The sequence below is a fragment of the Callorhinus ursinus genome, unplaced genomic scaffold, assembly GCF_003265705.2.
Source record: "Callorhinus ursinus isolate GAN/ISIS: 27379988/994484 unplaced genomic scaffold, GSC_fseal_2.0 scaffold28, whole genome shotgun sequence".
NCBI classification, from domain to species: domain Eukaryota; kingdom Metazoa; phylum Chordata; class Mammalia; order Carnivora; family Otariidae; genus Callorhinus; species Callorhinus ursinus.
In genome coordinates, this window is record NW_027397090.1 from 10,428,891 (window position 1) to 10,442,006 (window position 13,116).

At 44.7% G+C, this 13,116-nt stretch overlaps 1 protein-coding gene across 1 annotated transcript; it reads left to right on the plus strand.

The window, feature by feature from the left end:
• Positions 1-7,841: 7,841 nt before the first annotated feature.
• On the plus strand, positions 7,842-12,189 carry TMEM252 (transmembrane protein 252). Its single transcript, XM_025891405.2, has 2 exons — positions 7,842-8,169; positions 11,952-12,189. Exons 1-2 carry the CDS (start codon positions 7,892-7,894, stop codon positions 12,187-12,189), a joined length of 516 nt encoding a protein of 171 aa, XP_025747190.1. The 5' UTR covers positions 7,842-7,891.
• The last annotated feature ends 927 nt before the right edge of the window (positions 12,190-13,116 follow it).

Here is a 13,116-nt window from a genome sequence, read left to right on the forward strand (position 1 = left end):
GAGAGATGCACATCATCTTTAGACTTGTTACACCTGTAATGTAGAAACACATCCCCTCCGAAATACTTTATACGTATTTTGATATGTGCTGAAAGAAACACTGTATTCCAAAGATAGGTTCCTATTTCTAGGGCTTTGATAAGAGGAAGGAAAAGCTGAACATCCATATTTCCCACTAGGATCCACTTCTGCACTAGCACCAAAAAGTATGAGAGGGGGAAATCAAGTCAGAAGACAAGAAAGCCTCTATTAGTCTTCTCTGCTTCCAAACTAACCTTCTTTCCTGTGTCCTTCATCTCCTATCCCAAGTCTCTGCCTTGGTTTTGACCTATTCACTTGAAAGAAAAAAAAAATCAGATTGAGTTAGGAGCACTTATAGAGCTACTACATGGTAGATATTTCAGTTAGTCTTTAGGATGACATTTTTCTCTGTCCTTAATGACCTTATTATTCAGTGCTGAAGAAATAAAGAAAATTAGTAATTATAGGCCAGCCTGATGAACTATGAAGTCTCATTCAAAACATGCAATCATGACGGGGTGACTGGGTGGCTCAGTTGGTTAAACACCCACTGCTTGATTTTGGCTCAGGTCATGATCTCAGGGTTGTGGGATCGAGCCCTGCATCAGGCTCCACACTCAGCACGGAGTGTGCTTGAGATTCTCTCTCTCCTTCTTTCTCTGCCCCTCCCCCCACTCACACACGTGCTCTCTCTAAATAGTCTTTAAAAAACAAAACAAAAATGTGCAATCATGAAAAATAATGTTTCCAAGAACATATGTTGTTCTAGTGAAAATAGTAAAATACAAAATTACATAGATAGTCTGATCCTAATTTTGTAAATAACATCCACTCATGTCCTTATACAGTCAGAAAAAACTTGGGATCAGATTGGCACACTGAGCACACCTGTCTACTTTTCCTCCCTCCCTGAATTCCACTGGAATGCCACACAAGAAAACTTACAATAGAAGATCAGAAAATTTGACAATTTCTTGGAAAACACAACAGAGAGAATTGGATGGACAAAGCAATAAAAGCTTTTAAAAAAGTCATAAAAAGGATACTGCAAAGGTAAGAGCTATTTGTACACTAACTAGAGGAACTTCAAGCTCAGTGTTAACTGGTACAGTGTAGGGAGGGACCCTGTCAATCATTATCTGGTCAATAAATTAAAAGATTGCATTACGAACTCCTGGGCCTGTCATGATCTGCCCATGTCCCTCATATGCTGAACGTCTGGAAACAGTGGTGTTTGCCTCCATGTTAAAGCCTCATTCCTGCTTTAGACATTGAACCTCGGCCTGTCCTATCAGAAAGGCTGGCTCTGGACAGGGAAGTAGGGCAGAACTTGATAACCCTACGCATACGACAAAAGGAATCAGGGTGTGAAGAGCTGACAAGAAAAAGACAGCATGAGATGCTTCTGATATGAGAGGTTCCCAGATCTCACATGCTGGGCAGAGAAGCCTCCCAAACCGAGATCATCTACCTGCACACCTGCAAGATTCTACTCAACACACCCTTAAAGTTGGCTCCTATCATGAGAACTTACATTTGCTGGGATGATTACTGCAGCCCTAAAACAGAAAAGCAGCCATGTGAAAGAAACACTCAGACTTCTAGATTATGAAAAATATAATCACCATTCCTTAAAGATTGAGCTGAATAACCAAATGGGCACAGATGAATATTAAACTAATGAGCTGGAACATTTGGCTAAGGGGCTCTTCCAGAAGGCAGTGCAGAGATAAAGAAATTTCCAAAAGCTCCCACATCCATCTAAAGAGTTGATAAAGGAGGGAACAAAGGGAATAGATAGAAGGACAGGCCAAAAAAAAATCAGAGCTGACTGTTGTTTAGTGCTGAAGAGATATAATGAACTTGTGGATTTTTGTGTATTTTATTTGTTGCCATTTATTTCAGTTTCTGAAATTTTGGTGCTCAGATTGTCTCATCTTGGGCTGGTGCAGTGTTCCTCAACCGAGGGCCATTTTGATCCCTAGGAGACATTTAGCAATGCCTGTAGACATTATTGATTTCCATGACTAGGTATCTAGTGGGTAGACAGAGGCCAGGGTTGCTATTAAACACTGCACATGCACAGGAGGAGTCCTACTGCACAGGATTATTTGGCTCGAAATGTGAATAGTGCAGAGGATCAGAAACCCTGAGCTAGCAGAGACCCCTTCAAGGTGGCTCCTACGCCTCTTAGGCATAACTTCTGGAGTGTTCGTTTACTTCCTTGCTTTCCCGTTCAACATTACATCTCCTGGGTCTTCTGCCCGAGCCCTAGAACCAGTAACTTCTACAAAGATGTTTGGGTTTTTTGGTGGGATAGGAGATAGAGACAATAATCTGAGGATGCTCATTGCTGCTGGGCTGTCATTGTTTTCAAGAGAAGTTCAATATTAAAGAGACTTTCATGAGGTGGGACCCAGAACCCATATCATATTTACACGTCATTGACCATCATGCCAAGTGGTATAAAAGCAGGTCATCCAATTCTGCCCGGCCTTATTAAGCTTCTGCTCTGATCCAAAGTGGCTATGGTCTCTTTTCAGTTTTCCACAGATCTGCAAGGAAATTAGATCTTTTCTGGCTGATCTGTGGATTAAGTTGGAAGCTGAACTCTTTCTAGAACGGAGTTTGTCTTCTTGCTTGGTCCTTGGACATGACTCAATTTCCTCACTGAAACTTCACTTGCAGAAACAGGTGGCCAGCTCATGAGCCATGGTTTGCCAATTTGATTGTTTAAAAACATTGTTCAAAAATATGTTTTATCTTGATTACTAAGTGTTTTGGCACCCCATAAATTTTGTACTTTAAGTGAGTACCTCACAGCCCTCACCAGTCCTGGCCTTGCTTGGTGTTCTCTTTCCTAGAGACTCACTAGGTTCATTTCACAGTGAGTATGATCCTCATGTGCTGGTCTAATATCACTTTACCGCATGGTGCCACACATTTTCTGAGAAGCTGTTTATTCTCTGCCAACCTAAAAATGTCTTCATGTAAATCTTCCTGAGTGAGTGAGGAGAAAAAGAGAGGTGGGGGGAAAGGTTCAAAAGCAAAGAAAACAAGAAGGAAGTGACCAGTGCTCAGTGAACCCACACGTGTGAAAGGCTAATCCAGAAATCACTCAGTAATCACCACCATGAAAGTAGACCAGGGTGACATGGTTGGTTACACACATGCTCACCTTCCCCACCTCCCACAAGGCCTCACTTCCTAAACCAAAGTGACCTTCTGGAATCTGGCCTCTCTCCCTCAGCTCTTGACCCCTCCTATGCAACAGCTTCTACACACCATTAGCTTCCTTCCAAAGTCCCCACTGGCTTCTCATCCAAAGCAATACGATTTTTCTGTTTTCAAGAGAAGGGCACTGGCCCATGTGTCCAGTGAACAAAGGCTGGAGTGCAGTTAGAACCCTCCAAGGCATTTACGCATTACACAGGGCAGTCTGAAAGGAGGAGGAGGTTTCAGGCAAAACAGTGCTTGGAACTCGGCTGCACTCAATGTTCAGGAGCGCTCATGGGTCAGTCACGCTCAGAGGAACAGTGTTGAAAGAATGATTATGTTTTAAGACAGTTTGGCTGTCAGCCAAATAACATATTACTGCCTATTGCCAAGTCAGGCACTTTTGCTGATGGGTGAATTTTTAAGAATTATAATAAGGAATAAATAAACTGATTTAAAAGCAAGACATTTCCTAGATGGATCTCTGAACCATCTGAGCCACCCAGGCGCCCCTAGATGGATCTCTTGATGGGGCATTGGGACAGGAGGACGATGGCTTGACTTCCATTGGGTCCCAGAATATTTCTCTATCGAAGGTGGGCCTCTGTCCGTACTTTTCCGGGACATTCTTTTTCCTATCAGTCCTGAGCTGTCTGTATGAACGTAGGTGGCTCAGAAACCTCTTTCTCAGTTTCTCCACCTTTTAAATGAAGTCACTGTTATTGGCCCCTCATACTCACACTCAGCCCTGGGAGTGGTGAGGTGGACAAGAACAGGAACATTGGCCTGAGGGTCGAGGCAGACCTAGAAGGTAAGGCAGAACATAAGGAAGCCCAGCCAAAGGCTCAAAGGTCTCCTGAAACTGACTCTTTAAGGTGATGTTTTGGTGTGGGACTGGCTCTTTACTGAATTCTTTTCATTTCTCCCCAACCCTGAGGATGTGGCCTGCTCTTCTCTTCTGTCATTACAACTGGCCTTCTGCTTGGGGTTCTGCCCCTTCCAGACTGATGAAGACCAGGGTACTTTCCCTCAATGTTTGTGCTATTTTTTGAGGCATTAAAGGGGAATCATGCTCAGAGAGCAGTAATGATGTGCTTCAGGACTGAGGCAGAGTCAGAGTAAAAATATATATAATTATTTAATAATTTATATATTTAATAATAATAACACAAACAGGCAAACATAACTTCAACATTAATCTTCCACAAGGATGTCTCAACCATCGTGAAGGAGACACGTGGTTTCCAGCCATATTTCATATTTCCATATTGATTTTTTTCCCTTTCTCATCTACTTTCTTCGTAAACTACAGATCCTCCTGCACTTTCTCCTTGATGCCCCACCTCACCCCAGATAAACTCCTTAACTATTCTGAGCCCAGGATCTTGCTCTGTATTTTACATAAAGTAACTAAGTCTTTTCATCCTCCTGCTAGCTCCTGGATCTTGCTCTTTCCTACCCAATTTCTCACCAAAACAAACAAAAAACCACCACCAATTTAAAAAAAAAAATGCACTGCTCTGGAATGACAGGTAATGACCTCCATAAAGGGTATAGGAGGGGGAGAACCCATCTGACAAACTGTAGGGCACTGGTTACCCTTCACTGGCACTGGAGGAGGGGAAAGAACAGAGATACTTGCATGCTCAAGTACTTGTGTGCTCACAAGAACTAGGCTCGACCTATCATAATGCCCAGTCTGGTTCATCTTTCGGTTTTGGTTTAAAACAAAGAAGCCCAACCCTATGGGTGGGCAGTCCTCATCAAGAGTGCTACCCTCTTTACTCTCTTCCTCCACTTACCTGCTCTTGGGACCCAACTCCTAGTGCAGACCTTTCAGTTGGAAATCCTGGGTCTTTCTCAGCTATCTGGAATTACAGCAGTAATGACAATAACAGTAATGGTGAGCATGACTATAGCTGACCTTCACTGGATGAGTTCTATATGCCAGATACCACGCAAACGCTTAACCCCAACTGTCCCCTTTGGTTTCCAAGTCCCAAGGAGCTGTTTGGGTTATCTATTGCTGCCTAACAAATTGCCACAGAACATAGCAACTTAAAACAACGCACACCCATCCTCTCACAATTTCTGTGGGACAGGAATCTGGGCATGACATAGCTGGGTCCTTGACTTCGAGGTCTCTCAAGCAAGCTATCGCTTCGGGTATAGTCATCTCAAGGCTCAACTGGGCAAGGATTTGATTTCAAGTTCCCATGATCGTTGGCAGGAAGCAGTTCCTCACTGGCTGATGGGCTAAGGTCCTCAGTTCTTCACTGACTGTTGGCCACAAGCTGCCCTTAGTTCCTTGTCATATGGGCCTCTCTAATATGACAGCTTCCTTCTTCAAAGGGTATGAGCCATGAGGACAATAGGAAGAGTCGGCTAGTGAGACAAAGCTACAATCTTTTGCAACCTAATCACAGAAGTGACATTTCACCATATTCTATTGGTTAGGATCAAGTAACTATATCTAGCCTACTCTCAATATGTCCAGCCTGCATTCCAGGGGACACAGATACCAGAAGGCAGCGATCATCAGGGACCATCTTAGAAATCTGAAAATCTCAAGACCAATTGGAAAAGGAGGGAGAAAGGGTTGTTTTCAGATTGCAAGGATAATATCAAGACAAGATGAAAGTGGATCAGGGTAAGTATTGAAGCTAATAAAGGTAGAGGTTAGAAGGCGAAATAGGGAAGTGCCTTATATCATTTTTGATCTAGTGTCTTTCTCTCTCTCTTAGCCCATAACATGAAGGTAGAGCTAACAAGATGGTGGGGATAAGGCCAAAGGGGGTACCGGGCACCACCAGGGCACCGCACAAAGAATTCCTTTTTCCGTCGGGAAAGTAAACGGAATAATAGCAATGGAGTAGTGGGGTAGAGGAGTGGCAAAGAGGGACTGAAGATAATCTCTCTGCACAAAAGTGACCCAGAGTCCCTGTGGGCAGGAGAATTTCGGCAGGGACATGCCAAAACATCACATAAAAAAAGGGAAGGAATCAGGGCATGAACCAGATCTGGAATAGGGTGTCTATAACCAAAGACAGTCAAGATGAAGGAAACAAATTCCAGACAGGAAACAGAAGGTGGTTCTGTAAAGACTTTTTTGGGGCAATGCTGCAGAGAAGCAGATGGTGCAGGGAAGAGGGCAGGGAACATTTTTCTAGCGGCAGCTACCAAATCAAATTTCACTTCAGATGTGTTTTCTGTGGGGGAGAGATTTGTAGGACTTGTCAGAGCTTTTAATATGCTAGCGTGCCTCATGCAACTCCAAGGTGTGTGTGAGGGAGGGTGGGGATTGACTAGGTGGTGTTTCTCACATATGTGTTGATTTGTTTTGCTTGGAGGTGGAAACATGCTACACATTTTAGGGAACGCTCTTTCGTTAAATACCTGTGCTTTTCGTGAGAGCAGGAAAGGTAAGCCAAGAATGGTTGCCAGCAGTTGAGCAATAGGCAAAAATTTTTATCGAACACCTATGTGTTAACCAGAAATGACTCTAGGATCTCAACATCTGGGCCCAACAATGGAAAAGATACAAAACCAGGATCCAGAGAAGTCACCAGATCATCGCTTTTTTTTTTTTTTTTTAAGATTTTTATTTATTTAAGAGAGAGAGAGTGAGCACGAGCGAGCACGAGCTGGGGGAAGGGGCAGAGGGAGAAACAGAGTCCCTCCTGAAAACAGAGCCCAACACAGGGTTCCATCCCAGGACCCTGGGATCATGACCTGAGCCCAAGGCAGACGCTTCACCGACTGAGCCACCCAGGCGCCCTACCTCCCCTTTTTTTTATACATATATATTTGTTTATTTATTTGACACAGAAAGTCAGCGAGAGAGGGAGAAATAGACTCCCTGCTGAGCAGGGAGCCCTATGCGGGACTCGATCCCAGGACCCTGGGATCATGACCTGAGCTGAAGGCAGATGTTTAATGACTGAGCCACCCAGGCGCCCCCAGATCATTGTCTTTTGCAAACATCCCAGAAATCCACACCCCAAATTCCCGAAACTCTCTTACAGTCCTTCTCTACAGAATTCTCTTTCTTCCTCCTGTGGATGCTCATTTCCTTATCAACAGAGAAGGAATCAGAGAGTTCACCCCATGAGCTTTTCTCTCGGAACTTTTTCAGTAACATTGGGTGAAGGCAATAGAGTTCCACTGAGAGAAGCAAGATGAACTTGTTAGGAGCTTTAAAAATGTCTTTCGTACAGAGAAAGAAGAAATCAGGAAAGGATCCCTTGCCAAACCACAAAGAAGATAGCTAGTTCATAAAGAAACACTAATTTCTCTAGCATTAGTGGGGAATTACCCACCATGGGGATTAAGAGATGAGTGCCCTTTTAATCAAAGGATGAGAGACCCTCCCTCAAATAACTGGGGTTGGCTAAGGGTCCCACCCAGCTCAGAAGAGCAAGCCCGCAATGAGAAGCCATTCCTTCCTGCATTACACAATGCTGTGTTTCTAGGTTAATCCTCCAAGGATATTACGGTAACTTCCAATGGTTAATGAATAGCTTCTAAGTGCCTGCTTCACTTAATTGTCCAAAGGCCAGTTGGTCCCAGAGCATATAAAGCGTCGAGCTGGCTAATGACAGCATTCTCTCTGAGCGAGGAAGCAGGGGAGTGGAAGAGTTCCAAAGGAGCAGGGATGCAGAACAGAACTAGTCTCGTTCTCTGTGCCCTTGCTCTCCTGATGGGCTTCCTGATGATCTGCCTGGGGGCCTTCTTCATTTCCTCAGGATCGATATTCAACTGTCGAGGGAAACTGATCCTGGCCTATATGCTTCTGCCACTGGGGTTTGTGATCCTTCTGAGCGGAATTTTCTGGAGCACCTACCGCCAGGCAAGGGAAAGCAAAGGGGTGTTCACCCATGTGCTCAGAAGACACCTTTCTCATGGGGCACTTCCCCTGGCCACAGTTGACAGGTATGTACGGGGAAGCCAGAGGATGAGGAAGGCTGCAATGGGGCCGGATTCTGGAAAAGCAGAATGAACTTAATCCCACTGTGGAGAAATACCCATGTCCTGCAGGGCTGTATGTCTCAAACTGAAGTTTTCCTGTTGGGATATTACTCTGGGCTTAGTCCTTAGGAAGAATGGTGTTGCCACTGGGGAAAACCATGAAGTAGAGGGTATTTAGATCTGAAAAACCACTTCTCCCCCCCACTGAAAACCTACCTAAGCCAATAGAAGAGGCCCAACTCTTAGGTTCTTTCTTTGTATCATGGAAGCTGTCCTTAGAGGCAGATTGTGGTGAGTTATTGCCCATAATCCGGCTACCAGGTTATAAGGAAAGGAAGTTCCAGACCAAATTCTGCCATACAAATGGCATTGTATGAACAAACAGGCATTGAATGAGTCCTGCAACCTCTTCATGAACTCAGTGAGGTCCCAGCTTACCGTCTTTCTAGGTGTTCTGATCACACCTTGCATGACAGATTTATTCAAGGCAAGGCAGTTAACATTCCAGTGGTAATTCGGTTAACCTTACCATCTCATACCCATTATGATGGCTCTTACTTATAAAAACACACAGAAAACAACAAGTGTCAGCAAGAATATACAAAAATCCGAAACCTAGGGGAGACCAGGTGGCTCAGTTGGTTAAGCATCTGCCTTTGGTCATGATCTCGGGGTCATGGGATCGAGCTCTGCATCGGGCTCCCTGCTCAGCTGGGAGTCTGCTTCTCCCTCTGCCACCCTCCCCCCCCTCCCCCACCGCTTGTGCTCTCTCTGGCTCTCTCTCTGTCTGAAATAAATAAATAAAATCTTAAAAAAAAGGTCCAAAACCTTGTGCACTGCTGGTGGGAATGTAAAATGCAGCAATCATTTTATGGGAAATGGCATGGAGGTTAAATACAGAATAATTACCATTCGATCCAGCAATTCTACTTCTGGGTATGCAGACAAAAGAATTAAAAGTGGGAACTTGAACAGATAGTCGTACACCAGCGTTCATAGCAGTATTCTTCATGATAGCCAAAAGATGGAGACAACCCGAATGTCCGCCAGTGGACGAATGGATAAACAAAGCGTGGTCTATCCATACAATGGAATATTATCCAGCCACAAAAAGAAGGACGTTCTGACACGTGCTAGAGCATGGATGAACCCTGAAGACATTATACTAAGTAAAAGAAGCCATTCACAAAAAGACAAATACTGTACGATTCCACTTACATGAGATATCCAGAGCAGTGAAATTAATTCATAGCCAGAAAGTGAACAGTGGTTATCGGGGTCAGCGGGGAGGAGGGAACGGGGACTCATTGTTTACTGAGTACAGAGTTTCAGTTTGGGATGATGGAAAAGTTCTGGAGAGGGATAAGGTACCGAATGCCACTGATCTGTACACTGATCTATACACAGTGGTAAATCTAATGTTACATATATTTCACTACAATAAAACAAAATTCAGTTCACGTTATGGTCAGTATCAGACAACCAAACGCTCCTAATTCTTGGCTGAACACAGGACCATTTAGGGATAAAACTTCAGGCATCATCCTCAAGACACAGGCTGTAAGACTCCATAAATTCTTCTGCCCTCTACATCTAAAATATCTTAGGTACTCCACGTATCTTGAATATAAAAAATTTTACCCATGACGGTTGATTTTTGACATTATTATGCTAATTAATAAGATGCTAATTACAATAACCAAACCCCATTTCCAATGTTTATTATACTAGCTGGCAAGGTCTCTGGGTTTGATAAAAGATTAAGATAACTAACGTGATCACGGATGGTGCTTCTTGAGTGATGATTTGTTTTTTCTTGTACAAATGTTAGATGGTTGCCTCCAGAGTGTGAATTCCTGAGAAGAGTAACTGATTGCAGGGACGCCTGGGTGGTTCAGTCGGTTAAGCATCTGCCTTTGGCTCAGGTCATGATCCCAGGGTCCTGGGATTGACCCCTCTGTCAGGCTCCTTGCTCAGTGGGGAGTCTGCTTCTTCCTTTCCCTCTGCCTGCCGCTCCCCCTGCTTGTGCTCTCTGTCAAATAAATAAATAAAATCTTTTCAAAAAGAAAAGTAACTGATTGCCTACAGGAGGCAGCTTAAATTTACTAACATCACACCACGCCGTGCTATTTCAAAGGGATCCGTGATATGGCTATCGTGACACGCCATTGAACCGTCTCTTCCTATTGCACCTAAGAGATGCCCAACCTACCCAGAATGGCCAGGAAGTCAGTCAAGAAAAAGTTGCATTTCTCAGAAGCATATGCATTCAAAATGGGGACCCATATTGAGGTGTCAGAGCAAACAAGTGTGCAGTGGTGGACCTCAGGGCCCTGGGAATGTGAACCGGTCGGGGGGCAGATGGGACTGGAAGAGCCGGATGGGATTTGGGGGCAGGTGGCCGTCATCCTGGAGCCTTTCAAATCACTCCAGGGAAACAGCTCACCTTTCTGTCTTCAGTGTCTTTACAAGTGTGCCCTGTGACACTGCCTTGACTATGCTGAGTGAAGGCTGAGATTTATGCCGTACAGTAGACCACTCCTTCAGCTATCTGGCTTTGCGCCTGGTAATATTTGGAATGGAGCTGTGGCTACAAGTGGCGGGCTCTGTTCTGTTGTGGTTACACACCATAAACACTCCCCGTGGGCACGGAGGGATTCGCTCTATAAATACACAACTCAATCAAGCTCGCCTTCACTCTTCCTCACCTCATACCACCCCCGGTCCCATTCATGGTGGAGAAGCCAGAAGGATTTAGTAATTAGCAACATTGGGCAAGATGACCAATGAATACATCACCTTTGGCATGAATGGCTCCTTTTGCCATTGACCTTTTGGCATGGAAAGGGCTGCCAGTGAGATCTACATGAAGTTGTCAGTTGAAATGGTTTGAGAAATGAGTATGTTTTTTTTGGAAACTAGTCACTGAGACTTGAAAGAGAGAGAAGAAAGAAAGAAGCATCAGATACAGTTGAGGAGACAGAGCTGGGTTTTTAAAAAGTTTTATTAGAGCGCCCGGGTGGCTCAGTTGGTTAAGCGACTGCCTTCAGTTCAGGTCATGATCCTGGAGTCCCGGGATCGAGTCCCACATCGGGCTCCCCGCTCAGCGGGGAGTCTGCTTCTCCCTCTGACCTTCCCCCCTCTCGTGCTCTCTCTCTCATTCTCTCTCTCAAATAAATAAATAAAATCTTAAAAAAAATAAAAAAATAAATAAAAAGTTTTATTAGACTGTAGTTGACACACAATGTTACATTGGGTTCAGGTGTTTAACAGCGATGTGACAAGTTTATACATTGGTTTTCACTCATTATTTTGTTGGCTAGGAGGATTTGAAACAGTGAGCATGAATGAGGTGTGTGTGAATGGGGACAAGGTCATGGATGGACTAACTGGGTGTAGGGAAGTTGAACAGCCGAGGCCCCCCCACATCCCTCACCCTGGTGACGATCTCACACTAAAAGTCCCTGGTTCCCATGAGGGAGAGAGAGGAAATAGCTTGGAATAACCCACTGGGAAAAACAGGACTATAGAGGCACACATCCGATGGCTGATAAGGAGGGTTTTGCTGGAAGAGCGGCACATTTTTTTAAAACTGGTGATGCCAGGGAAGAAGTACATCTGTTTCAAAATCAATGTTTCTTAACAGTTTCACTTCACACAGTGTGATTTGAGAGAGGCAGGCATATGCCTCTTTGGCATTAACCACTTAAATAACACATGTGTGTTTGTGGCATTTTGATCCCCAGGCCAGATTTCTACCCTCCTGCGTATGAAGAGAGTCTTGATGCCGAGAAGCAACCTTGTCCTGCAGAGGGAGACGCCTTGGATGTACCTCCACCTCTGTACACAGAGATGGGCCTTGAATTTGAGGATGCAACGGATGCCCACCCGGAGGCCCCACCTTCCTATGACGAGTCTGTAGCAGGTGGGGTGCTGGCAGCCACACCATTGCAGGATGCTGAGGGGCAGAGCCGGGGATGCTGAAGCAGGGGACACGCCCTCGTGCTCAGGATGCACCTTCATGGGCTACAGCTGCTGATAATAAACGTGGCCACTGGACTATGGGAGGGAAAGTGTCTTCTGGGACCCCCAGGAGTGCCTGCCGAGGAGATGCTGGGGATGACTGCCGTGCAGTTCCACCGATGTGCTTGGCCTGAAAGGGCTCCAGAGGGGTGTGGTCGGCAGCCGGCAACATTTCAAAGGATTCGCACTAATCCCAGCCCAGGTGGGCTTTGGGACTGCTTTTAGAGCTCTGCTCCAAGAGGCTTTTGGCTCTCACTCAACCCCCTCCCATCACCTCAGCCCCCAGGGGGAAGGAATAGGTGCTGCTCGTGGGGCAGCCAGCCACCTTCAGGCACTGCATCACCCAACAATCGCAAAAGGAAAGCAGGCTGGAAACAAAGGGTCATTGTGGTTTAATCTGCGGCTTTGGTTGGCTGGTGTCACAGTTCTCTCCATTCACCGTATTACCAGAGTGACACCGTAATTCGCATTGTGGGAGGTGTGCTCTTGGAAGCCATGAATGTTACTTCATACTACTTAATTTTAATTATGTGTATTTTACTTCTACGTGGAAAACAACTACAATATTTCCTTTCAAAATGGCTCGAACACAAAATTTCCAATGAATATCTTAAAAACAGGATGGTTGTACAGCAGAGATGACAAGGTTTCTTGGAGACTCAAGTGGGACAGACATAACACTTAAAATTCATAAGACAGAATACAGAAGGGAAAACTGTACTAGTCATAAGTTGTATTAACATAGATTTTGACGTAAATATTCAAAGGCATTAAAATATCCGTGTGTATTTCAACAAATCCCCCCCCCACCCCCCGCAAATCTCTAGAATCTGAAAGAAAAGAGACTATATTGTAGTACTTTGATCCTTAACCGAAAATTCTTGAGGG

Bases quoted from the DNA above. Each gene is read 5' to 3' on its own strand.
- TMEM252 (XM_025891405.2), top strand. From the start codon at position 7,892: ATGCAGAACAGAACTAGTCTCGTTCTCTGTGCCCTTGCTCTCCTGATG. The intron at 8,170-11,951 runs GTATGTACGGGG...TTTGATCCCCAG, and splicing joins CCCCTGGCCACAGTTGACAG to GCCAGATTTCTACCCTCCTG.